This window comes from Colletes latitarsis, chromosome 6 (genome assembly GCF_051014445.1).
Source record: "Colletes latitarsis isolate SP2378_abdomen chromosome 6, iyColLati1, whole genome shotgun sequence".
NCBI lineage: Eukaryota > Metazoa > Arthropoda > Insecta > Hymenoptera > Colletidae > Colletes > Colletes latitarsis.
Genome location: NC_135139.1, coordinates 8,295,098 through 8,322,933, shown reverse-complemented (window position 1 = coordinate 8,322,933; position 27,836 = coordinate 8,295,098). Strand labels below are relative to the sequence as shown.

Here is a 27,836-nt window from a genome sequence, read left to right as displayed (position 1 = left end):
CAGACATGGGAACGATTGGGAAACTAGAGTGTCGATTGCAATTAGCAGGAACATTTATATTTGTAATACTGTCAAACAGAGCAAACAAAGTGAGTTAGTATAAAACGAATTGTGTTAAATACATGAATAAGTATTACAAATCAATTTACGTTAATATCGATGCATGTAAAAATTAATATGGATATTGAACATATATTGTAACAACAGGATTTTCAACTACTAAAAGTAGCACTATAACATTTTCGTTGTTTAAAATATTATGAAGCGTTGTTTACAGAAAATGGTTAAAGGTAATATAACATGATCGTCATAGGGTTCTGTAGCTCGTTAGTTTAAATAGAATGTTTAATTTTAAAGGCATTGCATGTTCTACATATCTGTGTCACTTTTATGCATTCTTGCGCAAAGTGCAAATGCATCTTTTTTTAAATGGAACTAGGTAGTTTTTCATGCATGAAACAATTTCTTGGATCATTCCACGTGTAAAAGTGGTTTGTAGTATAAACGTGAAGTAAACATTTGGCTAGATATTTCAATTTTTCTTAGTAATATATGTGTTATGATAGTCAGCGTGAATAAAGTCGTAGAGATAAGGAAACGTTTAAAGGTGCGCGTTACTAAGAAAGTTGAAAGATCTCGTGAACTGTTCAGTTTACGATCGTATTATCATAAAACTTTTATACGTAGGATGACCCGAGGAGTCGATCCGTGTAGAAAGAATTATATAGTTTCGTTTAATAAAAGGGTACAGTTGCGTTTTGCAAGTGCACCAAAATGCATAAAAGTGGTACAGAAACGTAGAATGTATGTCATTCAATTTCGCGTCATTCCATAAGATAGATAAAATATTTAAAGATGCTAGTGTGAGTCAGGACATTATTTTAACATTATGACAGAGATTCAGTTACTGAAGAGGACACGTAGTATACAGTATTTAGAAGTATAATACATTTCATGATTTCTTTGATAAGTAGAGCACACGACGAGGTCGTAAAGATAGCAGTTATTGCAAATTGCGGAATATTGTTACGTAAAAGTTTCTGCAATTAAAAATTTCCATAACAGTATAACTGTGATTCTATAACACTATCTATTTAGCTTCATTTACGGGAAAATGAGAAATGGCGCCGCAACGAAACGATCGCTTAATTTTGATAATAGAAAAATTACTTTATAATATTTTTTCCTAAAATAACATTTGTTTGCAAGATGACAAGCAAACCTGCAAGCATCCACTTTCATGTGAGAAACTATAAATTAGTTATTATAAACATACTAAGGCGTTAAATTAAATTAAACTTAAAAACTGTAGATAATGACAAAGCAATGTCTAAGAAATTTAGAGAGTAACTATGAATTCTTATAATTGTGTAATGTTTCAGGTATTACTGCAGACTTGTTACCAGCCCTTCTTCTTATTCACGGTGATTCCTATTCATGGGGCGCTGGTAATTCCTTCGATGGAACCGCATTGGCTGCTTATGGACGCCTTATCGTCGTGTCTATTAATTTTCGTCTAGGCGTACTGGGTGAGTCAACGACTCTTATTGGTTTTCTTTATCACAAAATGTTAATTTTACGAGGGTACTTACCTAATAAATAAATAAACAATCTCTGAGTAAAAATAAGGGTAACTTAGGACCTCTTTTTTTAGTTATCTTCTTTTTTAACATCAGTTGTTTCACATATCGATTATAATACTTTCAAATATGTGTACACAGTGTCATAAACATTACCTCACGCTTCTTCCATTTTTCTATTCGGTTATCTCGGTCTCTTTAAAAATTTGCACACTGGATTAATACAGTGAACGTGAAAGGTTCGATGTAAATTTTAACTTTGTCGAGATTTAGTCACCCGGACGAAAGTAAACTATAAAGGAATTTATTTTAGAGACACAACGGACGAGAAATTACTATTTAGTATGGAAATAAACAATCTCTGGACCCAAACAATTTAAGAGAGTAAACACGTGGGAAATTTCACGCTCCGCGAAGCATTCCTCCTATTTTTACTTTCGTCGTTTTATACGCTCGGTTTGTTTCGTTCTACCAAATATGTGGCGCACGTGAACAATCTGATTGTTACGGTATAATTATTTTCTTTGAATGGGATATCTTTTATCCGGTCAACTTTTCCATTTAACTTGAAAAATAGCGCAACGCGCTAAATTAGAAAAGCGGCAAAAATAATCTTTGTACGTCGAAAGTCTTTTAAAGCTTCATTGTTTTGTTCGATAAAAGGTTCACGAGCCTCTAGGTTCATTCGAGCAATGGAGCTTAACAATTAAGAACTTGAACGAGTTGTGTAAATTTCGTAATGTTTGTAAATCAACGAATACACGTGCAAGTGTATTTATAAATTAATAGAAACTGCGTTCTTATTACAACTTCTAAGTTGTCAATTGTTTTTTTAACATTAACGATTCATGATTTTACTATTACACAAAATTCTAGAATTTTCTGAGTATTTCAAACGTTACATTCGCGTTTATCGTATTTTCTTCCACCAGCAACCGGATTTCTTTCTCGACTTATATTAAATTCGTAACAATGGTCTCAACTTCGAAGTCGGTCAGCGGCTAGTATGTTCTCGAGCAGAAAACGCTAATCGATGCGGAAGAAACTTCTGTATTCTTGCCGGGGAAAAATAAGACAACGAGAAACGAAGGCGCAGCTGTCTGAATTCTCGATGGAAGGAATAGTTCATTTTTTTTTGTTAACGTTTCTCCAACTGGGAACATTCGCAATGCGATAATGTTTGTCCGTTGTACGTATATTTCTTCGATTATACCGTGTTAATTCTTATTCAACTTCTAGTAACGTATTTCGTAGAAATCGTTAAAATTTTTTAACAGCTGTTCAAGTTAAAAAGAAATATTAGATACCTAAACCTTTAGTATTTTTACACGTTTTTTTACATGCATTTATAGGTATACTTATTAAAATAAATTTAGTTTAGAGGCTCTTCAACCACCGATTAAGTCAGCAATGAAAATCTTAACGAAGAACATTCTTATAAAATAACTTATTTTATTTTTGCGAATTTCGCGTACCAAGTACCGTTGAGGTTATAAAAGCGCATCCGGTCGCCTCTTTGTAACGTGTCTTTTCGTGCAAAAAGTTGAAACAAGCACAGAAAGGCAACGTTCTTTGCTCGAATCTCTTCTTGTGCTGGTCGGTGAAAAGGTTTTTGTTCTGAATTTGCATCGGTCGTTTAAGAGAAAATGAGAATTCCTTCTCTAGCACACGATTAAACTTCTAATTATCCACGGTCAGTACATTCTAAGTGGTCTCCACAGACCAGTTGAAAAGTTTCCTGTTCGTTCTTGAAAAACAGGAGGATGAAAATTACGAAACAGCCTTTTTGCCTGTTAACGAGCCCAGCACAAGATGGAAAACAAGATTTTAAATAGCTTACCCCTTCGTATACAATATTTCTGATTATATAATGTCCAACGTATTTCTATACAATTTTTATTTCCCTTTTCTCAGCCCAGTTTCCGTGTTCCTCTATCAGTTTCTCGACTATTCTATTTCTCTGCCTTTACACTTTTCTCTTTCTCCATGACTGTTGTATCTATTTCGATCATTGTATGCCTGAAACAAGGTTTATTGCCATACTGGTCTCGTTACTTTTTAATTCAACATAACAACAATAATAATAATTTTTTGAGAACAAAGACTGTTTGCTATGAATTTCGTCGCGCCGTGTGTAGTACTTTTTAATTAATTTGCATAGGAAAGGGCGGTAAACTAAATATTCCATGGCATGGTAAAAGTAAAGCAAACCGAGTGAGAAGTCTTTGAAGGCAAATTATTTTCTGAAAAGGAACTCGTCTCCGACCATCAATTCGCGTCCAAGCGCTCGTGCTCCATCCCGCGGTACGAATTTTCATTAAAAACACACGCTCGAGGAACGACGTATCATGGCCGTGGACATAACCGTTGCAATTTCCCAATCTGAGATCTCGAGTGAACCGCAGCGTCCAACACGCAGACGTATACATCATCAGCCAGGATGCCGTAACCGTCGGTTAATCGTCGTGTGAATATTTCACCGAGTAATTTTCCCATTGAATAAGAGCCAAAGGGAGGAATCTGTTGCCATCTATACGCGTGCACGTCGAGACTGCTTCAACGGAGAACGTGCTTTTCCCTCTCTTCGGAATCATAATCAAAGCATTCGGGGTACCAAAACCACCTCTTCAGGAAGGGTTTTCAGCGCGATAGGCATCTAAATTTCAAGGTGTACACGAACTCTTTGGTATGCAACGATGATACGTCTAGTACGTATCGGGACAAAGGGCTCTGATTACGGAGAAAAGGGAAAAAGAAAGTGGTCTCCTTTGAGGGAAAGACGGCTCGGGATAAACGACGATTTGAATAGCAGTTTTAGGAGCGTTCAACGCTGCAAATGAACCCGCGAATACGAAACGGAGGTGCTGGGTTAGAAATATTGACAAAGGGGATCTGTTAAATTGCACGTATTATTATCATTTATAGACTGCGGATGTTTATACATTTATGGGGAATTTTAATTCTCAAAAGACTACAGAATGTGTAAAATATAAGAAATACTTAAAGTAAGGTATGAATTATCATATTTAGGGGTTGAGATGATTCTCTACAAAGACTGCGGATGTTTATACATTTATGGGGAATTTTAATTCTTAAAAGACTACAGAATGCACTTAATATTCAAAATATAAGAAATACTTAAAGTAAGGTATGAATTATTATATTTAGGGGTTGAGATGACTCTCTACAAAGTTCCCATTTCATTAATTCTACTAATAAAGATATGAATTTGCACAGAGATCCGCAGTCTAATCGTTTATTATCGACGGGACAATATCCGCTAGTTCATAATATTTACGTTTATAAATATATAATTAGACGTCAATATAAATACAGTAAAATTCTGATTATCCGGCACACTCGGGACTGGGGCAATCCCGGAGAATCAAATATGCCGGATAATCGGATTATACTTATACATATGAAGTGATCAAAATGAGGAATATAATCAGAGACGAGAAATTCGAGTAGACTTTACATGTATTTTTTCGACCCCTTTTTCTGGAGCTCTAGAGCCCCCTTGCCATTTTTGAGTCACTTGCAACATTACCAATAGGTTACAGAATTGAACACAAGAGGAAGTGAGACAGAAAATAAAATTATATAAACATTTCTGGCTACACATTATATTTTTGGTAAAGAATTTTTTTCTCGAAAATACGTAGGATTTCGGGGGTATGTGTATTCACCAAAAATGATTTTAATTGACCCCGGCAACTAAAAATAATTTTTTTAGATCGATTTGAAATTTTTTGTTTTCGCCGAAAAATTTCAGCAGCTATCTGTCGATTTTTCTTAAAAATCCGTTTTCGATTTTTGATAAATTTGTTTGACGCATTACCGAAATGTTGTTTAATACTTTTTTGTATGTATCTATAAGCTCTACTACACAAATAAATTTCAATGCAGTACACTCACTATTGTAGGAGTTATGGTCATTTGAAACTTGGCCCATTTTTATGGGGCTTTTCTCACTTTACGGGGTTAAGGAACAACTTTTTCAAAATTGTTAGAATTTCTACATATTTTCCACTAAAATACGCGTTGTTTGCCTTTTTGAACATTAAAATCGTCCAATCCGTTCAGGAGTTATGATATTTTAAAGATTTGCATGAAATTTCGGGCAAACATTTCTGCCCAGAAATTATATTTTCAGTAACGAATTTTTTTCTCAAAAGTGCATAGGAATTCGGGGATATGGGTACTGAACAAAAATGATCATAATCGACCCCTACAACCGAAAATAATTTTTTTAAAACGATTTGAAATTTTTTAATTTCGCCCAAAAATTTCAGTACTTACTCGAATTTTTTTCTCGAAAGTGCGTAGGATTTTGAAGGTCTGTCTATTCATCAAAAATGATTGTAATTAACCCCCACACCTGAAAATAATTTTTCCAGAATGATTTGAAACTTTTCAATTTCGCCGAAAAATTTCAGCACCTACCCCCTGTCAATTTTTCTTAAAAAATTGGTTTTGATTTTTAATAAACATAATCATGGGTAGCGTAATAGTATACTTTATTAATAAAAAATAAAGTATGTAAAATTCCTACTGTCGTGTACGTCGCGACAACGTTGAAATAGTTGGCTCACGACGAAGTAAAAAATGCTGGTTGGTTTAATAACTTATTTATTTGTGAAGCGCGATTGAAATTAGTCCACGGCGAGGACCTTTACAATAATCTCGTTCGGAGTTTTTAGAGTAAATTCTCTGTCGGATTTTTGGAGTAATCTCTCGTCTCGTTGTTCGCAGTTACTTTATATATCTAATTTTAGTGGGTGGAGACGCCGAAATTGGAATGGAAAATTGGGAGTGGTTTATCAGGCATTGGCTAGTTGGGAAAAATGTAGGCTGGGACCTAGGGAAAGGAGTGGAGGTATGCATAAGGCTGTTTTGGAAAAGGAAAGTCGGTTAAGAGGACACCAGGGTGAATCTAAACATATTGGAAATACGGGTGGTCGAGCAGCGCCTCCAACCACCTAGCAGACGTCTGGTCTTAAGGGTACCACTTGCCCAGGCGACGAAAAATTCGTAATAAAGAGGCGAGCAAGTGGTTGGGCCTACCCTAACACTTGGGCCTTTCCTAAGTGTTATATTGCATCGCGACGGGACGCTCGAGGGTCTGCGACGCAACACCTACGCTTTATTCGTCAACTGTTTAGTATCGACATCACTGCTGGATGCTTTCGGTTGTGACTTCTTTGTTTGCGTGAAATATAATCCGTAAACAGTTTAATAACATGCACCGTTTTTACGAACAAGTCTCTCAAGTCAGTCGTTTATGATTGCAATTTGAACAGATTTCTTAAGTACAAGCTTCGTTGTCGAAGTAATTGATTTTGAACAAGAGTTGTTCAGGCACGTCCGACCATCGATCAGTATTTCTACTTGTGCTAGATTCCAAGCTAATAATTTATATTTTTGAGGTCATTGAACATACACGGTGTCCCAGTATAGGCAGTACAACCGAGAAGTGACGGATGTTACCTAAAAACAAAACAAATGTAAAATAGAGACTAAAAATTTTTCTATAACTTGAAATATTCTTCATTTCCCTTCAACTCGCATTTATCGAAGTTCGACGGCCGTTTTGAACACGAGGACAGTAATCGTTTTGTTTGTCCAACAGTGAACATTCGTCAATACTCGACTGTCCTTTCGTACACGCTGGGAACAACGACAAAATCGGCGGAAAGTTATTTTTCCGATTCGTGTCACGCGAACTGTAAACAACATTAACTGTATCCGTACTTTCCCTTTGCGTATCCAGTTTCAACCTTTCGCCCCCTGGAATCAAAGCGCTACGGTAGGAAAATCGAGCACAGTTTTCCCCGCGGTGACAATAACTTTCCACTCCCCCGAGGCTGTTTCTTCTTTTTATCCCATCTTTTCCTCTCGAGTTGAATCGCGCGGTCGCAAAAAGTGAGCGTACTTTCGTTCGAGAACCACAATTTCCAACCGTACCCTCGGCTCGATGTCGGTGGTTTTTGTTTTAAACGCGAAGTTGCCGGAGTAAAAGAGTAATCAGCAGCCGTGGGTTGAATAGGACCGCTATCGGTATCGGGTTGCCAGAGGACAGAAAACAAGGGAATCGTCACTTGTGTCGTCCGCTCTGTTGAAACATTCCGCGCGCGAAATTACGCTCAGGCTCGATTTCATCTGCAGCACGGAACCGTTTGCGTCTATGCGAGCCAGCTGATCGTGGTTTCCATTTCAATTTACTGTCCAACCTGGAATAACGTCTCGTTTTGTTACGCCTTGATAACCACCGCTCGCCTTACACAGTTATTTTTTCCTGTCTTCCTCTCCTTCCTGGAACGCAACCATAGCGGATCGGGTTGATAAAATGGTTGTTGCTGTCGCGTAATTAGTCATAGAACTCGCTCGCCAGCCACTGTATCATTACTTGTAGTAATCAAACTAGAAATGTGAAAAAGAAGGGTATTCAAAAATGGGCAAATTTTGTATGGTTCCTGAATTTACACTACTGATCAAACATCGTTATTCAGGACTCGAAGGTATGCATAGATTTACCGCACATATGATGGGAAATATTGATTAAGGAAAAGAAACTTCATGTTTTAAATACGAATTGTTTATTAAGTAAACTTAAAGGCATAGTGAAGTATATAATTGTACAAAAATGCAGCACACAAAAACATGTAATAATATAAGTATATATTTTGCTTAAAATCTCTATTTTTAATTTGCCATTCAGAATAAAAAATTCATTCGTAGCATGATTCTACACGTTACAAGGAAGTTATCTCAACCCTTAAATATAATAATTCGTATTTTACTTTAATTAATTTTTATATTCTTGATAATTAAGTGCATTTTATAGTTTTTTGAAAATTCAAGTTTCCTATAAATACATAAATTTCCGCAGTCTAATCATTATTATAGACATTGTTTTGTCTTTTTGAGGATGTTGGGAATTCCAACATTTTATCAGCGGACGCATCATTTAGTTAAAATGACATGATTGATAATTTGGCAAGTATTATTCAGAGATGACTTGTTGGCTAGGCACCTATAAACTAAACGGGGCAAGGGCAAGGCTTATTCCCACCATAGAGGCCCGCTCTGGCGTCATACTACATAATAGTAGGATCTCCATAACCACGAGAGATACATTCTTGTTCTATTCATGGCTAGTATTTTGAGCGTACGGTTACGCCAATGCCTCTCAGTCTTGTCTTATGTTACTCTGCCCCTATACGTTTCGTTCGCGTCCTTTGTCACGCGATGGAATTATAGTTGCGAGCAGCCCTATTACGCTACGGCCAATCGGTGTGCCTAGCCAACAAGTCATCACTGGACAGTACTTTATGTACAAAGGGAATTGACGTACCATTAAGCCATTAAGCACACCGTATTTTGGGACCATATCTGCCCCTTAGGACCGCAGACGCTCACCCCCGTACAACCCTCAGTGAATGGGATTTCGAATTGTCGGGAGGACTAGCCCACGAGGGACGGGAAAAGTTTTGATTGGTCAAATAGAATCTCCACCTATTTTAACATAAGTATGTCGGAATCCATTAAACAGTTTTTTTGTTCTCAAATTGAATGTTACTTCACATTGTGCAAATAAAGTTACGTTGGCTGTAATCGATATTTAAATGTAATCGATGCAAAGAATGTCACCGGAAACGCAAACGTGCGTCTGGTTGGCGTTGACGTTTGGATGTGGCCTTTGAAGGTAGTCGAGTTGGTTGTCTGGTTACCCGAACGTTTGAAAAAAGAAGGATTCGAAAAAGAAACGAACAGATTTAAAAGGGTTTCCAGACTGAAAAGATGTGTGGGAAAAATTAGAAAAAGAATCCCTGCAAAGGACTCATCGGTTATCGCTGTACATTCTTTCGTGTTGTTTAAGTGTTCGTGTTATAGTTATCAGTTATAAGTTTATTTAGTTAAAAGAGTTAAAAAAAAAACAAGAAATGCATAGAGCGACGAGACAAAGGTCGCCCGAGAGGACCTAATACAAGTCGCCCTAGAGAAATGGTCAACGATAATGTTTCTCCGACAAGTATATAATCACGAGACAGAACATTGAACAAGTTAGATTACGCACAATCGCAAGAACATTGCAACGTTACAGTTAGGACATTTCAAGTTATATTAGAACACTTAAGAGAACAGAATGCAGTTACATAAGAACATTTGAAACGTTAATTGTCAACACACGTGTATACAGCGTGTTCGGCCACCTCTGGGAAAAATTTTAATGGGGGATTCTAGAGGCCAAAATAAGACGAAAATAAAGAATACCAATTTGTTGATGGAGGCTTCGTTAAAAAGTTATTAACGTTTAAAGTTTCACCTGTTCTGAATTTTTTTCTCGAAAGTGCGTAAGATTTCGGGGGTATGTGTAATGACCAAAAATGATTGTAATTGACCCCCGCAACCGAAAATAATTTTTCCAAAACGATTTGAAATTTTTGTTTTTGTCAGTCACGTAATTAGATTTTTGGTAAGGAATTTTTTTGTCGAAAATGCGTAGGATTTCGGGGGTATGTATAATGACCAAAAATGATTGTAATTGACCCCCGCAGCCGAAAATAATTTTTCCAGAACGATTTGAAATTTTTTAATTTTGTCGGAAAATTTGTCCACCTATTCGAATTTTTTTCTCGAAAGTGCGTAGGAATTCGAGGGTGTGTCTATTCACCAAAAATGATTGTAATTGACCCCCGCAGCCGAAAATAATGTTTCCAGAACGATTTGAAATTTTTTAATTTTGTCGAAAAATTTGTCCACCTATTCGAATTTTTTTCTCGAAAGTGCGTAGGAATTCGAGGGTGTGTCTATTCACCAAAAATGATTGCAATTGACCCCCGCAATCGAAAATAATTTTTCCAGAACGATTTGAAATTTTTGAATTTAATTGTTAATAACTTTTTAACAAAGCCTCAGTCAAGAAATTTATATTCTTGATTTTCGTCTTATTTTAGCCTCTAGAATCTTCCATTAAAATTTTTCCCAGGGGTGGCCGAACACCCTGTATATTTGCAGATAAATTTAAAGTATTGATAATTAGGTATTAGATTTCTCTATTACTAAATATCACGGCTCCACGAATCTTGTGGGAGTCTACAGAGGATTTCCTAGTCACCTGCTCGACTGATCGTGTATCATACGGTTACGAAATTAAATCAAAATTGATAAATTCGATGAAAATCGAGTATTGAAAAGGACGTTCTCGTTGCCACTTCTTTGCCGGCCGGCGCACGTAATTGACCTATTGCGGCATTAACGCGATGCAGATAGGGGCGCTATAAATTCAGGGTAAATCGAGCGGGAACGTTCGCCGTGTCCTCCATTCAGAGCAACCCGTTTTCGCTGCACAATGCGCGGTTGTTTCGTCGACTCGTGTGCCGTGGTTTCGGGGACGTGCATGTGCGCAATCCGCGGGAGCATCCATTCGGCAGCACGCCCAGGGCGATTCGCGGACGAATTTTAAATATTGTGCTGTCGCATTTTCGCGACAAAAAAAAAGCAGCCGAGGACTCCGCCAAGCAGGAGGAAACCTCTGAAAACTACTGTCTTTCTTTCTTTTCAAATGTCTTCCTTTTCGCTTGCCCGTAGTCGAATGGATGCGGCAATTTTGCGAACGAGTACCTTCCTCTTTTTGTTTTTTTTTCTTTTTAACAAGGATTTCGTGCGTGGGACACGATTTCGTGCGCCTGTCCTCGCGTACGTGCTCGACGAATAGTATCTGCTCGCAAGCTTTTCAGCGAGTCAAGAATCCTGAATTCCTATTTGTTTTTGAATCGGGAATCTGATAAGAAGATTTTTACCAAGATAAATCGTCGATTTTAGAACCAGAAATTTGATAGAATCGAAATCGAAAATGTCTCTGGAGGTTCTGTTGTTTCGTGTAAGTTTATTTTTGTCTTACGGAACGATCTGTGCAATTTTTCACACTGTTTCGTGGGCAAAAATAATGCTAATTGTCATTTTTAGTTAGTATTACACTATTAAATTACAGTAAAATGTATAAAATACTCGGCACTGTTTGATAAAGTGTGACAATATTTCATTCATCTAAAAATTACTTCGATCTTAGTTTTTCATATGATTGTGTCTTTTGTCACATTACTTAGAAGGAACTTTCACGAACGGTCCGGCTTCGATTTTGATGAAACTTTGTACACTTATAAAGGGGTCAAAAATAATCGACACGTATTTTTTTTTAGCTGCGGTAACTCGAGTTTAAGGGGTCAAACCACCCCTTGAATCGCTCCACCTTTACCACGATATCATAAAAAGAATTAATCTTTTCATTGCTGTTTAGAAACTTGTTACTTGTTATTGTATAATTTAGTGCAAGCCTACAATGCTTCATTAAAATCAAAGTTAGAACGGCTATTATCATAGTGGATGTGCGCGCAAGATGTAAATCATCAAAATCTGCAAAACTGTAAGAGGCAATTTTAAAATATTACATAGCAATGAATTTGGAATAAAATTTCAATAAAATGAAAAATTAAGTTAATAAATTTTTTTTTGTTATAAACAAATTGTATTTTGTTAAATTTTTTAACACCATGTTATTGTACATAAGAAACCATTAACTTTGCCCATTAATAATTTTTTCATATGTCTTTCCGTTTTCAAGATAGCCGTTTCGAGCCAAAATTTCAAGAGGTGGTTTCACCCCTTAAACTCAAGTTACCGCAGCTAAAAAAGAATACGTGTCGATTACTTTTGGCTGCTTTATAAATGTACAAAGTTTCATCAAAATCGAAGCTGGACCGTTTGCGAAGGTTCCTTGTTAATCTTTTATAATTTGATGACCATGTCATATTTGTTATATTATGTTATATTATGTTTGTGCATGGATCCTTATTAATACATACAATATTTGCCTCTAACTCCTCAATAAAGCGTTTACAAAGAAGCTTCACTTAAAATTAATTCCTCAGTATCGTATGCTCCAAGAATATGATCGAAAAATCAAGGAACATTCCGCATAATTGCAATGGAAATGAATTTTGGAAAGTTTCGCGTACAATCAACACGTTTCTTCCAGACAACAGTGCCAAACTTTCCATTCATTCCGTACAGACGTTTCATACGGTGGAAAAACTACGCAGACTGATAACGCGAACACCATTTATATTATTCTGTTGTTTCACTTATCGCGGCAGTAAAAGAGAGCGTGAAAACGGCGTAGAAAAATTGTACGGTGCGAGCAGGAAGTTGGAAAGGAATCGAGATATCGTTCCTGAGCTTCACCGTACACACAGACACGCTGACTGTAACACAGTTCTCCAGCGGGGCTTGTTTCGTTGCCTTTGTTTGAATGGAAGCCGTCTCGTGCGTTTCGTTTGCCATCGTCGAAGCGAAACAATGCGCCGACGGCGTTATCCGATATACCAGCGGACGGTCGATTCGATTTCTTCCTGTTTCTTTTCTGACCCGTTTTCCACTCTCGTTTCCGCAACGATGTCCGCGGAATTTCAACCTATGTGTACTTATAGCGTTCTTTTTGGTGGTCATAACGCGTACGTTCCTCGCGAAACGTTGCCATTTCTTACACAGCTAATGAAATTATCACTTCTTTCACCCACAAGCAATTTATGAAATATGAGAGATCTTACCAAAATAATTCATACTCATTCTTTTTCTACAATAGTCCATAAAGAAGGGAAAATAGACCTTAAGTTGGGGGTCGAAAATATATTTTTAGCGTTCTTTTTGGTAATTATAGGCGTACATTCCTCAATAAAAGGATGGTACAATCATAAACATTGCCATTTCTCACACATCTCATAAAACTACCATTTCTTTCACCCACAAGGAATTTATGAAATTTATACGAGGGATCTTACCAAAATAATTCATACTCATTCTTTTTTTGCAATAGTCCATAAAGAAGGGAAAATAGACCTTAAGTTGAGGGTCGAAAATATATTCTTAGCATTCTTTCTGGTGATTATAAGGCGTGCGTTCCTCGATAAAAGGATGGTGCAATCGTAAACATTGCCATTTCTCACACATCTAATGAAACTACCATTTCTTTTACCCACAAGGAATTTATGAAATTTATACGAGGGATCTTACCAAAATAATTCATACTCATTCTTTTTTTGCAATAGTCCATAAAGAAGTGAAAATAGCCCCTAAGTTGGTGGTCGAAAATATATTCTTAGCATTATTTTTGGTGATTATAAGGCGTATATCCCTTGATAAAAGGATTGTACAATCATAAACATTGCCATTTCTCACACATCTAATGAAACTACCATTTCTTTCACCCACAAGGAATTTATGAAATTTATACGAGGGATCTTACCAAAATAATTCATACTCCTTCTTTTTTTGCAATAGTCCATAAAGAAGGGAAAATAGACCTTAAGTTGAGGGTCCAAAATATCTTCTTAGCATTCTTTTTGGTGATTATAAGGCGTGCGTTCCTCGATAAAGGGATGGTGCAATCGTAAACATTCCCATTTCTCACACATCTAATGAAACTACCATTTCTTTTACCCACAAGGAATTTATGAAATTTATACGAGGGATCTTACCAAAATAATTCATACCCATTCTTTTTTTGCAATAGTCCATAAAGAAGTGAAAATAGCCCCTAAGTTGGTGGTCGAAAATATATTCTTAGCATTATTTTTGGTGATTATAAGGTGTATGTCCCTTGATAAAAGGATGGTGCAATCGTAAACATTGCCATTTCTCACACATCTAATGAAACTACCATTTCTTTCACCCACAAGGAATTTATGAAATTTATACGAGGGATCTTACCAAAATAATTCATACTCCTTCTTTTTTTGCAATAGTCCATAAAGAAGGGAAAATAGACCTTAAGTTGAGGGTCCAAAATATCTTCTTAGCATTCTTTTTGGTGATTATAAGGCGTGCGTTCCTCGATAAAGGGATGGTGCAATCGTAAACATTCCCATTTCTCACACATCTAATGAAACTACCATTTCTTTTACCCACAAGGAATTTATGAAATTTATACGAGGGATCTTACCAAAATAATTCATACCCATTCTTTTTTTGCAATAGTCCATAAAGAAGTGAAAATAGCCCCTAAGTTGGTGGTCGAAAATATATTCTTAGCATTATTTTTGGTGATTATAAGGTGTATGTCCCTTGATAAAAGGATGGTGCAATCGTAAACATTGCCATTTCTCATACATCTAATGAAACTACCATTTCTTTTACCCACAAGGAATTTATGAAATTTATACGAGGGATCTTACCAAAATAATTCATACTCATTCTTTTTTTGCAATAGTCCATAAAGAAGTGAAAATAGCCCCTAAGTTGGTGGTCGAAAATATATTCTTAGCATTATTTTTGGTGATTATAAGGCGTATATCCCTTGATAAAAGGATTGTACAATCATAAACATTGCCATTTCTCACACATCTAATGAAACTACCATTTCTTTCACCCACAAGGAATTTATGAAATTTATACGAGGGATCTTACCAAAATAATTCATACTCCTTCTTTTTTTGCAATAGTCCATAAAGAAGGGAAAATAGACCTTAAGTTGAGGGTCCAAAATATCTTCTTAGCATTCTTTTTGGTGATTATAAGGCGTATGTCCCTTGATAAAAGGATGGTGCAATCGTAAACATTGCCATTTCTCACACATCTAATGAAACTACCATTTCTTTCACCCACAAGGAATTTATGAAATTTGTACGAGGGATCTTACCAAAATAATTCATACTCATTCTTTTTTTGCAATAGTCCATAAAGAAGGGAAAATAGACCTTAAGTTGAGGGTCGAAAATATATTCTTAGCATTATTTTTGGTGATTATAAGGCGCATGTCCCTTGATAAAAGGATGGTGCAATCGTAAACATTGCCATTTCTCACACATCAAATGAAACTACCATTTCTTTTACCCACAAGGAATTTATGAAATTTATACGAGGGATCTTACCAAAATAATTCATACCCATTCTTTTTCTGCTATCACCCATGAAGAGGTGAAAATAGCTCCTAAGTTGGGGGTCGAAAATATATTCTTAGCATTCTTTTTGGAGATTATAAGGCATATGTTCCTCGATAAACGGATGGTACAATCATAAACATTCCCATTTCTCACACATCTAATGAAACTACCATTTCTTTTACCCACAAGGAATTTATGAAATTTATACGAGGGATCTTACCAAAATAATTCATACTTATTCTTTTTCTGCAATTGTCCATGAAGAAGTGAAAATAGCTACTAAGCTGGGGGTCGAAAATATATTCTTAGCATTATTTTTGGTGATTATAAGGCGTATGTCCCTTGATAAAAGGATGGTGCAATCGTAAACATTGCCATTTCTCACACATCTAATGAAACTACCATTTCTTTCACCCACAAGGAATTTATGAAATTTATACGAGGGATCTTACCAAAATAATTCATACCCATTCTTTTTTTGCAATAGTCCATGAAGAGGTGAAAATAGCTCCTAACTTAGGGGTTGAAGATATATTTTGTGAAATATTTTAGGAAACAGGACACGAGAAATTTTCCTTTTAATATACGTTTTTGTACTGGAAATTCAACCATGCAAACATTCGTGGAAAGTAATTATTTATTTATATAGTATATTCGAAATGACAATTTTTGTGTTAATTTGTCCTACTCAAGGTTGATTCATATAAATCTGTAGATATGTGTAAAGTATAGGTGAAAATTGGGTAGATATGTTTTTAAAGTTTTCTATTTTTTTTTATCATCAAAAAACAACATCATACCATATACTAATCAGCATTAGTCAAAACGTTGAAACATTTGATTATACTTCTACATATCTGAATACTTCCTGATACAAATTTAGATTGAATGAAAAAGAAGAAAGAATAAAAATAATTTGTTTCAACAAAACGGAGTGTTTATTTTAACGTTTCTTTCTCGAATCTTACACTATAATATATTGTTTTTATCACTATCAAGAAACAACTAACGTCATACTATATACTAATCAGCATTAGTCAAAACGTTGAAACATTTCATTATACTCCTATATATCTGAATACTTCCTGATAAAAATTTAGATTGAATGAAAAAAGAAAAGAATAAAAGTAATTTGTTTCAACAAGATGGAGTGTTTATTTTAACGTTTCTTTCTCGAATCTCACACTATTACAGCCACGCTGGCATACAAAACACAGAGTCGTGAGCAACTAAGGGATAAAATAGATTGTCTGGACGAAAATGTTAAAGTGCTCGAAACACCGGTCTATTGCAATTCGAATTGATTGCACAGTCAAAGCGTAAATCACAGTCAGCAGTAAATCTAAATGAAAAGTTGTTCTTGTTGAAAGGAAAATTCGAACAATCGACTGGATAGAACGTAGACCGTGAATTCTCGTTTTCTTGTCACGTCTGTTCGTGCTAGTATTGAACTTCGAAACATGACCGATAAAATCAGATACATGAGACGTCGGGGTACCAAATTGTATAAATCCACGGAAATAATTCGCTAAGTAGACGGTCTTCCGTTTCTATCGAACAGAATCAATGTTTGAGCATGACTTTTAGACTCGCGAAACTTCATACTATCCATTGTACGAAGTCTTTGTACTTTTATTTCCTTGTGCAACCGTTTGATAAATTAGCTTATTTTAATTAGAATGAAATTGATGATTAAATACTAGCGATGAATCGTTTTTAGCGTACGGCCTGGTTCTTACAAAGTTTCTGAAGAATTTATTTTGCAGGTATTATTTATTGATTAGTGTTGAGAAGATCAGTTTAAAATGGTATGTAAGTTTTATTAATTTCTAGACATGTGTTTGGTACAAACAGAAAGAAGAAAAGTACTTGTAAAATGATCAAATGATAATAAAATTTGTATATATGCCTCTGTCGAGGCAGGAAAATGATCAATTACGTTAATAGAAAATACCGTTAGCTGCAATGGGAAACGATGAAAGATAATTGAAGTGTAAGTTCCAACGATACGAGAATTTCCATTTATATCGAAAAGTTTGCGTGTCAGCAATCAGTTTGGAAATCGACCGCGAAATACGTGAAGCAATATCTCCGCGTAACTCGAGCGTCAAAGTTTTTGATTGCCAAAGTCTGTGAATAACCTTAGCTAGCTGCTTTGGCGTATCGAGCTGCGGTTAAATATAACGAAACCAACGATAAGCTTTGAGTAATTACGGAAACAATGCTATATAACATTGTTTGGGCAAAGACTAGAAGTAGTCGTGCTCGTGTCTCTGCTATGCTCGTAATTAGAGCAGCTATGCTCCTGTGCTTTGTGGTATTTGCATAACACGTTAAGGAGGAACAGGAAAGTAGACGGAAGTGGCGAAAACATTACGTTATAATTTCACGAAGAATTTTTCCGTAAATTACTAAACTCATATTAAAAGCATTAGCATACTGTCATTTCAGTGTTCCTTTTGAATAAATTTTCCATTGTAAATTAATTTAAAATGAGTTTTCCAAACACATGGGTTAACATTACAATAAAATTAATGAAGATTTCCTATTTATAAGAAAAAAATACTATTGTGATTGAGAAGAATTAAAAAGAAATTTGTTTCATGGAAAAGACGAATGCTTTGAAGACATCTTCGTAGTATGATTATTTAAAAAAAATATATTTGAGAAGTTGCTTAGCGAGTCTGACTAGTTATAGTCTGATCTTCTTTCTGTGGATTTATTGTCTTAGGTTTGTGCAAAGTAGATTGTACTACAACTAGTCAGACTCGCTGCTAAAAAACATCTCTCAAACCAATTTTAAAGAGAATTAAATTTTTCATAAAAGAAATAAACGTTCTTTCTATTTTCCTTCAGTAAATAAAGAATCAATTGAAATCTTATTCATTGCATACTTAAATCACGTTATTAACATATATCATAAACGATTTAATTTATAATTTTTAAATCTTCAATTAAAATAGTATTAAAGTGATGTATCTGGAAGTATTGTGACGTATTCATTATTTGTAATTTCCTATAATCTCGAATCGTAATTAAAGATTATAACTATGAGTCTTTTTTGCATCTAAAAATATTTTCAGAATTGTAGTTTACGTTGCATTGATTGATAATGTTCATTTTCAATTTTCTTTTTCATTTCTACAACATTATATTATTATAAGCATTACGAAACTTTCAAACTACGAATTTATATTTTTTTCTGATCGACTCACAGGCGAAATTTTTAATTTAAATCTTTTAGATTAAAATTTTTAAAAGTAAAGTCTCGAACGTTGTTTCATAAACAATTAATCCATCACTATTATACGCTGAATTATTAAGTCACAGTATAGTAGAAATGTTAAAATTATACACCCCTCTATTATAAATGTATTTGTATTATATTTTAAAATAAAGATTAAATATAAAATGAACAATTTCTGTAGAAGAAAGCGAAAATAGCTTGAAAGAAAGTTATTACTTGCTTGATACGCGACGCAAATAAACCGTACAACGTTTATCATAAATACCATAAATTGACATTCATTTCCGTTAAATACAATGATCTTTGTGTAATCTAGTTCTATTAATAAATAAATGAACAATCGGGAGATTAAAGGATAAATTGGTAAATAGCAAGGCAGAATCGATGGTTGTTTATTTTCATCGAAATAAGAAGAGAATCGTATTACAGGAAACTCGTTCGACCAGATGCAGTCTATTTTCTCGATAAAGGTTTCCACGCTGTGACATTAAAGAACAGGAAGTACGACTAAGTAGCGTCGAAGAATTGAGCCTGTAAACCCCTTAGACAGTGAAAATACAGCGCACAGAGCATGCTGTAAAACATCTGTTGGTTACAGAGCGTAATTTGTTACTGAAACAAAGCCTTCCTCTTCTTTACTAAAGCAGTAATTCAATTAATTAATTTTCTAGTAGCATTTCTAAGAGTAAAGAGGAAAAATAAGTCAATGAACAATTAAACATCACTGTTACTTTATAATTATATACGAAGCAAAACTATGGTAGAAATTTGTACTTTGAATTCAATAAAGTCAATTTTAGGCGAATGCTGTGTGACTTGCAAATTTTCTTTCGTTTCAAAAATTATAATACGAAACTGTTTTCTTTACGCGGAAATTAATTTTTGTACAATTTCATTTTTATTTTGCATCTGTTTGTAGATGTCTTTGTTTCTCAATAATTATATTGCATTTGAAAATTTACTAATACAGTTAATTAATTATATTTTGCTATGACTGAATTCAGGGATTCAAGTATATTTAATTTAATTTAATTTGTTTACATTCTAAGTATAAATGATTCTCCATAAACACGATTATCTTTCACTGGCTTGTGTTTCTTGGTGTAAGACAGAAGAACTGCATTTCACGGCGAAAAGTTAGGGCTCGAGACTATTGTTTAACTGCCGCATCAAAACAATCCCAAGAACAATCGAATGAAGAACTGCTCGGGTTTATTTGAAGTCCCTCGTAAAAGATTCGCGTGAACGCGAGAAAAAGCATAAAGGATCGCTTTATGCCCCGCAATGAACTTTGCATTCATGGAATTCAGAATTAACCGACTCTTCAGGGTCTAACGATTCGAATGAAAATTACTGCCATCTAGTATTTGTGGATTTTTAAACGGAGCTTCGAAATGACTTTCTCCTCACCTCGATCTGCGGAGCTTTATTTACTTTTTTCCGCAGAAAAACCGAAGTTGTTCAACTTTCATGTTTTTATATCATAGTATTTTCGTACGAGCTTCTAAGATAGCAGTTATAAATCTTGTAGATTTCAATAGTCGTTGGGTCTTCCTCGAAAGATATAATCTTAAACGATAATACAAAATAGATATTCATAGTAATCTACAAAATTGTATGTGACCAAAGATGAATCGAAGTAAAAAATTACATGACTATTTATAGAGGGTGTTCGGCCACCCCTGGGAAAAATTTTAATGGGCGATTCTAGAAGCCGAAATAAGACCAAAATCAAGAATACCAATTTGTTGATTGAGGCTTCGTTAAAAAGTTATTAACATTTAAAGTTTCACCCGTACTGAATTTTTTTCTCGAAAGTGGGTAGGAATTCGGGGGTATGTGTAATGACCAAAAATGATTGTAATTGACCCTCGCAACCGAAAATAATTTTTCCAGAACGATTTGAAATTTTTTAATTTAATTGTTATTAATTATTCGAAATAAAATTATTCGTCTTATTTTGGCTTCTGAAATCTCTCATTAAAATTTTTCCCAGGGGTGGCTGAACACCCTGTATAAGTGGAAAGAAAATGGAAACATGATGCCTTTTAGTTTAATCTCAGTTTCAGTTTTTATTCTTAATGTTTCATGACACGACACATACTATTAAATAATGGAAGAATGACAGCATTGTAAACTTTGGCAGACTCCCTAACTTTTTCTTTATCAATTCATGTTAGGTTAAACCATGTTTGGATATTCTTACCCTTAAACTGGTAATCTGTGAATATATTTCATAAGAGCAGGTCGTCGTTCATTTTTAGTTTGACGTTTATGTTAGTTTTTCATAACAGAAAATCGAATGCTATTTTCCCTCTGCGATTATAAATAATCAAATCAAATAAAGATGATTCGAGTTATTTTTAACCGTCGTCTATATTTTCTCCGAATAAATATTTTCGCCCATTCATTATTCGTCAAATATAGATGACCAGTGTTATTTTTATTCAACGAATAGTAAATACAAATTTTGTATCTTCTGTTCGATGCTTGAGACTTTTATTCAGATCAAAATATTGCCCATATCTGGTTTTTCTGGTAAAGAATCCCACTTATTGCCCATTTCTCGACTCGAGACAACCTCTTAAATTGCAAATTGGTCGCGTCGATTTAGCCAATCGATAAATTCGTTGAAAATGACAATTTAATGGCACGTGCCCGATACGCGGGGATCTGGAAAGATTTAGGGGTTTCCGAAGCGTCTGGTTTTAATTCAGCGATGGAAGCTTTTTGAGTTATAGCTCGCTGGAGATTGCTCGGTGTCGCTTTATGGCCAGGCCGTAAATTCCGTGTTTTAAGAGCGGCAATTGTTTAATTCTCAATTGAACGAACGGCTGCAGTTTGCCCGCGGTTCCAAGGAACACGTACTAATGCGTACAAATTGCTTGCAGGCTTTCTTAAAACCGGGACGAAGGGGAGCGCGCTAGGAAATTACGGCTTGATGGATCTGGTGGCGGGCCTTCATTGGCTGCACGAGAATCTCGGCGCTTTTGGCGGCGACCCCGGTCGACTGACTCTCTTTGGCCACGGAACTGGAGCCGCGCTCGCCAATTTTTTAGCCGTCTCGCCCATGACAAAAGGTAATGTTAGTTTACACGGTTTTCGCAAACCCAATTATTTACCACCCAAAAACTGATAACGTCGTTGCGGAACTGTATTTTCTCGCTTTTAATAGTCAAAACTTCTGTACGGAAAATATCAGGACTAATTTTTTCTCGTCAAATAGCCTCGTACGTACTGTGCGTTCACGAGAAGTTGGTCAGCGGGGCGGCACAGGGGGCAGAGGAGTAAATCATTTGCTCCGCCCATCCCCACTTTCGTCGTTTCAGCCACTAGCGACAAACTCCAAGTTAGAATGGGGAACCAATCAGACCCGCATTCCTTTTACTAGCTAGCTTCTCGTTCATGCACAGTACAGCCAATTTTATTAGCAAACCACCTTAGATATAGAAAACAACACTTTCTTTTTCTATTAAACTTTATCAACTTCAAACGTCAAACTCATCTATTGTCATCCTTAGATTGACGCGCCGTCTGCCAGACCGAAATCGTAAAATTGTTTACAAGACCGAAATTTTGATTTTAGACACTTGTAAACTACGTCACTTAAAATTTGTCTTAGTACTTGTTTTTGTAACGCCACTAAAATTCATGAATCCTATTCAAATTTATTTCTTTTAATATTTAAACTTAGGAATTGATTGTTTTAGTTCCATAGTATACTTTGATTTTAGACAATTGTAAACTACATAATTTAAAATTTGTCTTAGCATTTATTTTCGTAACGTCTCTAAAATTCATGAATCCTATTCAAGTTTATTTCTTTTAACGTTTCAGTTTGAGAATTAATTGTTTTAGTTCCATAGTACTTTGATTTTAGACAATTGTAAACTACATAACTTAAATTTGTCTTAGTACCTATATTTGTAACACTACTAAAATTCATGAATCCTATTCAAATTTATTTCTTTTAATGTTTTAACTTGAAAATTAATTGTTTTAGTTTTATAGTGAAAAGTCCTGTCATCCATATACATTAAGGTGAACCTTATTTATATTTGATGAAAAATTTTTTTCCTAATTTTGTTTGTGATACCCCCTGAAATTGTGACATTAGAAGAAGAAATAACCTATGCAAAATCTGAAATTGAATACCAATTTCTTGTTTGAGGCTTCGTTAAAAAGTTATTAACGTTTAAAGTTCCATATCGGTCGGAAAATGTTTCAGCGAAAAAAAAATTTCAAATCGTTCTGGAAAAAATATTTTTAGCTACGAGGGTAAATTACAATCATTTTTGGTCAATAGACATACACCCGAATTCCTACGCAGTTTCGAGAAAAAAATTAATTACCGAAAATATAATATGTGGCCAGAAATGTTTACTCGAAATTTCATGCATATCTTTAAAACACCGTAACTCCTGAACGGATTGGTTGATTGTAATGTTTAAAAAAGCAAACTACGCGTATTTTGGCGGAGAATATGAGGAAATGGCAAAAATATTGGAAAATTTGATCCTTGACTCCGCAAAATGAGAAAAACCTTGTAAAAATGGTCCAATATTCAAATGTTCATAACTCCTACAATAGTGAACGTATCTCAATGAAATTTTGTTCTGAAGTAGAGCTCATAGGTACCTACAAAAAAGTATTAGACAACATTTCCGTACAGCGTTAAACAAATTTATTAGAAATGAAAAACAAATTGTTAAGAAAAATCGACAGGGGGTAGCTGCCTAAATTTTTCGGTGAAATTGAAAAGTTTCAAATCGTTCTGGGAAAAATATTTTTGGCTGCGGGGGTCAATTACGATCATTTTTGGTCAATAGATGTACCTCCGAAATCCTACGCACTTTCGAGAAAAAAATTCTTCTACCGAAAATACAATGTCTGACCATGAATGAATAATTCCCCTAAAATAGCATGCCTACGTTTCAAAAGTCATAACTCTTCAATGGATTGGTCGATTTTAATGTTTCGAAGTGCAACCAACGCGTATTCTAGTCAAAAATATGTAGAAGTTCAAAGAATATTCGAAAACTTGTTCCTTAACTCCGTAAATTGAGAAAAACCCCATAAAAGTGATCGAATTTTCAAACGCCCATAACTCCTACAATAGTGAATATATTTGTCCCCGAATTCCTACGCACTTTCGAGGAAAAGATTCGTATAGGTGGACAAATTTTATTAATAATTTTTAAAAATAATTTTGTTAATAACTGTTTAACGAAGCCACTATCAACAAATTGGTATTCTTGATTTTCGTCTTATTTTGGTCTCTGGAATCTCTTATTAGAATTTTTCTCAGGGGTGGCTGAACACCCTGAATATATATGGGAGTCAAAATATTAAGTATCTCACTGCGTTTAAGTTCGTGATATTTTCGTTCATTGGTCGAAGGGCGTTATCCCGTGTATAAATAAATAAAATTCAACCGTGTTTTGCGTATCACGTCGTATGCGTTGCTCGAGTCGAAGGTGTCAGGACACAGGGAGCAGTCGAGGGGATATTCTTCGAGGACGACGATGCCATCATCGTCTCTGTTGTCGACGGCCACTAGAGGCCGTAACAAGCTTCCTCGAGTGTAGCCTTCTTCTCTAACCCCGCGATAGAGAACACGGGGAATAGGGGCGACTAGAACGCAAGGGGGAAAAGACTCGCACCTTGTACCGCGTTTCTAAATTGCACCGCCATTCCGCTAACGAACCCACCTCGTGTCGTCCTTAATGCCCTTCCACAATACGTTTTAGCCTCTCACGCTTTCGGTCGGATTCGCTACCCTAATGGCAACCCTCTCACCCGCAAGTATTCTCCTCGCAAGGTGACGAGTCGAAAATTCTTGCACCACTTGCGAAAACTATCGCGCAACTACTATTTCTCGTTGATTATGCACGTGGGAATTTGCGATTCTACCTCCGCGGGAAGCTAATATCGCTCAACGAACGATCTGAGGAGCAATTTTTTAAGCGTTGGACGTTCGATAATTTAGAAGAGTTTCGCTTACAATTAATTGTGTTAAAGAAAAGAGATTTACGTTAGAATTCTCGTACGATGTAGGGTAGAACATCGATCATTCGAAATAATAGGGATTCCTGCCTGTTAGGGTTTATTTATTCGCTAGTTTTAAGTGGATACGAGTGTAAGTATTTACGAGGTTGCGATTGGAAAGCGAATTTAGATGCGTAAAAATAATAAATACAATTGTGAAAATTTTGTTTAATTTAAATTTAATTTATGCTCGTATACAAAGACTAGGAACACCCAAGTTACAATCGAATGTCAGGAAATAAAATAATTTTTAGAGATATATGTTTACTGTACGAAGGATCACGCGTACGAAAGAAAACGTGTACTAATAATTCTTGGATTTAGTTAGTTTTTCATTTCTTCTAAAAAGAATATTTGAAAGGCATTTATTTCTTTTTGAACTTTCGTTCATTCGAATGCAGCTTCTGCATTGGCTGGTGTAATTGGTGGCCGGTCTTTTTACAGTCCTTTGAGAATGATCATTAGCCTGATCACTCACCCTTTCTCTCAAATCTTTATAGTTCTGATTCATTACTTTTAATTCCAGTAACCATAGACTTTCCAACATATTTCAGGGCTGGATTAAAAACTTTCTCTAAAATTTTCCAATTCCAACACCAATATTTTCCTCATATTATTCGTAGTGTAAACAAAACATAACTTTAATTATGTGTTTATGTCTAATATTTGTGAGACAAATATACATTTCAAAGTGTGAGTAGTATTCTACTGTATTTCATATTTCTGTGATATTACTATTCTTAAGCAAACCAGATACAGAATTCTGATTAATTTTAAATTAAATTACAGTAAAAGATAAGTTGAAACATTTAACAAACAAATGTAAACCTATCTCCGGATTTGCTACATTCATTAAATTGTATTGAACAATTATAAGAAGCATTATTTTTATACTTCGAAATAAGTTTACAAAGTCCAGTTTTTAATATATTTAACTGCACGAGTTTGCATATCTTTCGTGTCTCGTATGTCTGTGGACGGTTTATATAGCTCTGTAGGTTTGTGCAGCATACACAAATAACTGACATGTATATATTTTTAGCTCCAGTAACTAAAGTTTAAAGGGTGAAACTACTCTCCGAAGTTTCACCCCTCTGATGCTATGTTTAAAATCGTTCGAGATACGAGCAAATTCTCGAAATAAATGTTGCACGACTTTTGACCGGAAATAACACGATACATACACCAGTGAAACAATTTTATTCCTTTAAAATTAGGAATTGATAATACAAGATGTAAAAGTAATTCTATGACTTTCTTATTAATTTTTTTTCCTCTACGTTTTAAATTGTTCCGAGAAAAAGCGAAATTTAAATTGTTTTGTACTTTTTCTGTACAGTTTTACCCGTCAGGCTTTTATGCACGTAGTCGTACGTGCTTCATGTTTCACAGCATTCACATTTGCACCCTCAGAGTTCGTACTTGAAGTTTTATGACGTTTTCGCTTGTATTTCCGGAACTTCTTCATTTTCGAATACGGTTCTTTTTCTTGTACAGACTAGGACTTTTTACTATTTAATAGCGCTTGTAATATTCGATCGAATTCTTCATTCTCACGGTCACATGACTATAACACGGTGTACATCATAAATTAAATTTTTTACAAATTGTAGGATTCTCGAATGCACATTTTCCACACGCATGCTTTTTACACTCGAAGCAGAGTGTAATTAACTTCATTGTCTCTGCAATATTTTATTTGACAAGCTTTCCGTCTATTTTCTTTGGCATTCCTCCAGGAATTTGATAAAAATCTCATTCTCTTTTGTCCTTTACGTCAAACAAATCATACTAATATCAGCAAAGATTATCTCACGAATGTAAATTTAATACAAACCTTGTGATACTTAAAAATAACAATTTCTTCATTGCCTATAAGTAATGTAGAAGAATTACGGTAGGAATCAATGATTCGTAGATGTGAGTTTTACAACCGAGGGAAGAAACATGGATCATTTACTGTAACAACCAAGATTTGTATTAAACTTGAATCTATGAAATAATCTCTACCGATATACAATAATAATCTTGTGTTGATAACCTTAAACGTTCTTCTGAATCAATTCCTATTATTTACATTCAATTTTGGTAATAGAAGTCGATGTTACGTCAAAATATTAACTTTAAGATCTATATTGATTTAATCCTCTCGTCGAGTACCATTACTTCTTAAAGTCTTAAACCTTTCTTTTAATATGCTGTATATTAAGGAATAATCAGAAATAATTATAAAACGCCATTAACAGGTGTAAATGAATTTTTGCAATGTACTGTGTATTTGTCAATTTTCTAGACGTTTGGTTTCTTTTGTATTACAGAGCTAATCGAGAGGGTAGTTGTCTTTAAAGTCTTGAACCCTTCTTTCAACATGCTGTATATTAAGGAATAATCAGAAATAATTATAAAACGCCATCAGCAGGTGTAAATGAATTTTTGCAATGTACTGTGTATTTGTCAATTTTCTAGACGTTTGGTTTTTTTTGTATTACAGAGCTAATCGAGAGGGTAGTTATCTTTAAAGTCTTGAACCTTTCTTCTAGTATGCTGTATATTAACGTATGATCAGAATTAATGATAAAACGGTATAAATGTGTGGGTGTAAATGGACTTTGACTGTGTATTTATCAAATTTCAAGACGTTTGGTTTCTTTTGTATTGTAGACCTAGTCAAGAGGGTAGTTTTACTGGGTGGCTCGGCCTTGTCACCCTGGGCCGTCCAACGAGATCCGTTGATGGTGAAGCGTCGCGTCGCTGAGCAGACCGGATGTCCTGGCGACGCCGAGGCAGATGATATCGCACCGTGCCTTCGTTTGAGGAACCTGGAACAACTTCTCGCGGTGGAGTTGGATATACCGAGATTCACTTCTGGGTTTGCACCCTTCATGGATGGGGCGGTCATGCCTCAGCCTGTTAATCAGGTATCAAAAGTCTCTCGATCTTTCTCTTCTTTTATATAAACACAGTAGAAACATAGAAAATAAACAAATAATAAACGAAATACTAGTACGTAAGATATTC

General features: G+C 35.2%; 1 protein-coding gene across 1 annotated transcript in view; it reads left to right on the top strand.

The window, feature by feature from the left end:
• LOC143342311 (neuroligin-1) overlaps window positions 1-27,836 on the top strand; it is an 89,110-nt gene that overhangs the window by 42,848 nt on the left and 18,426 nt on the right. Inside the window, exons 3-5 of the mRNA XM_076766038.1 lie at window positions 1,383-1,529; window positions 21,662-21,850; window positions 27,480-27,736. Of these exons, the coding sequence (XP_076622153.1) occupies window positions 1,383-1,529; window positions 21,662-21,850; window positions 27,480-27,736 (593 nt within the window). The remainder of the gene's footprint in view (window positions 1-1,382; window positions 1,530-21,661; window positions 21,851-27,479; window positions 27,737-27,836) is intronic.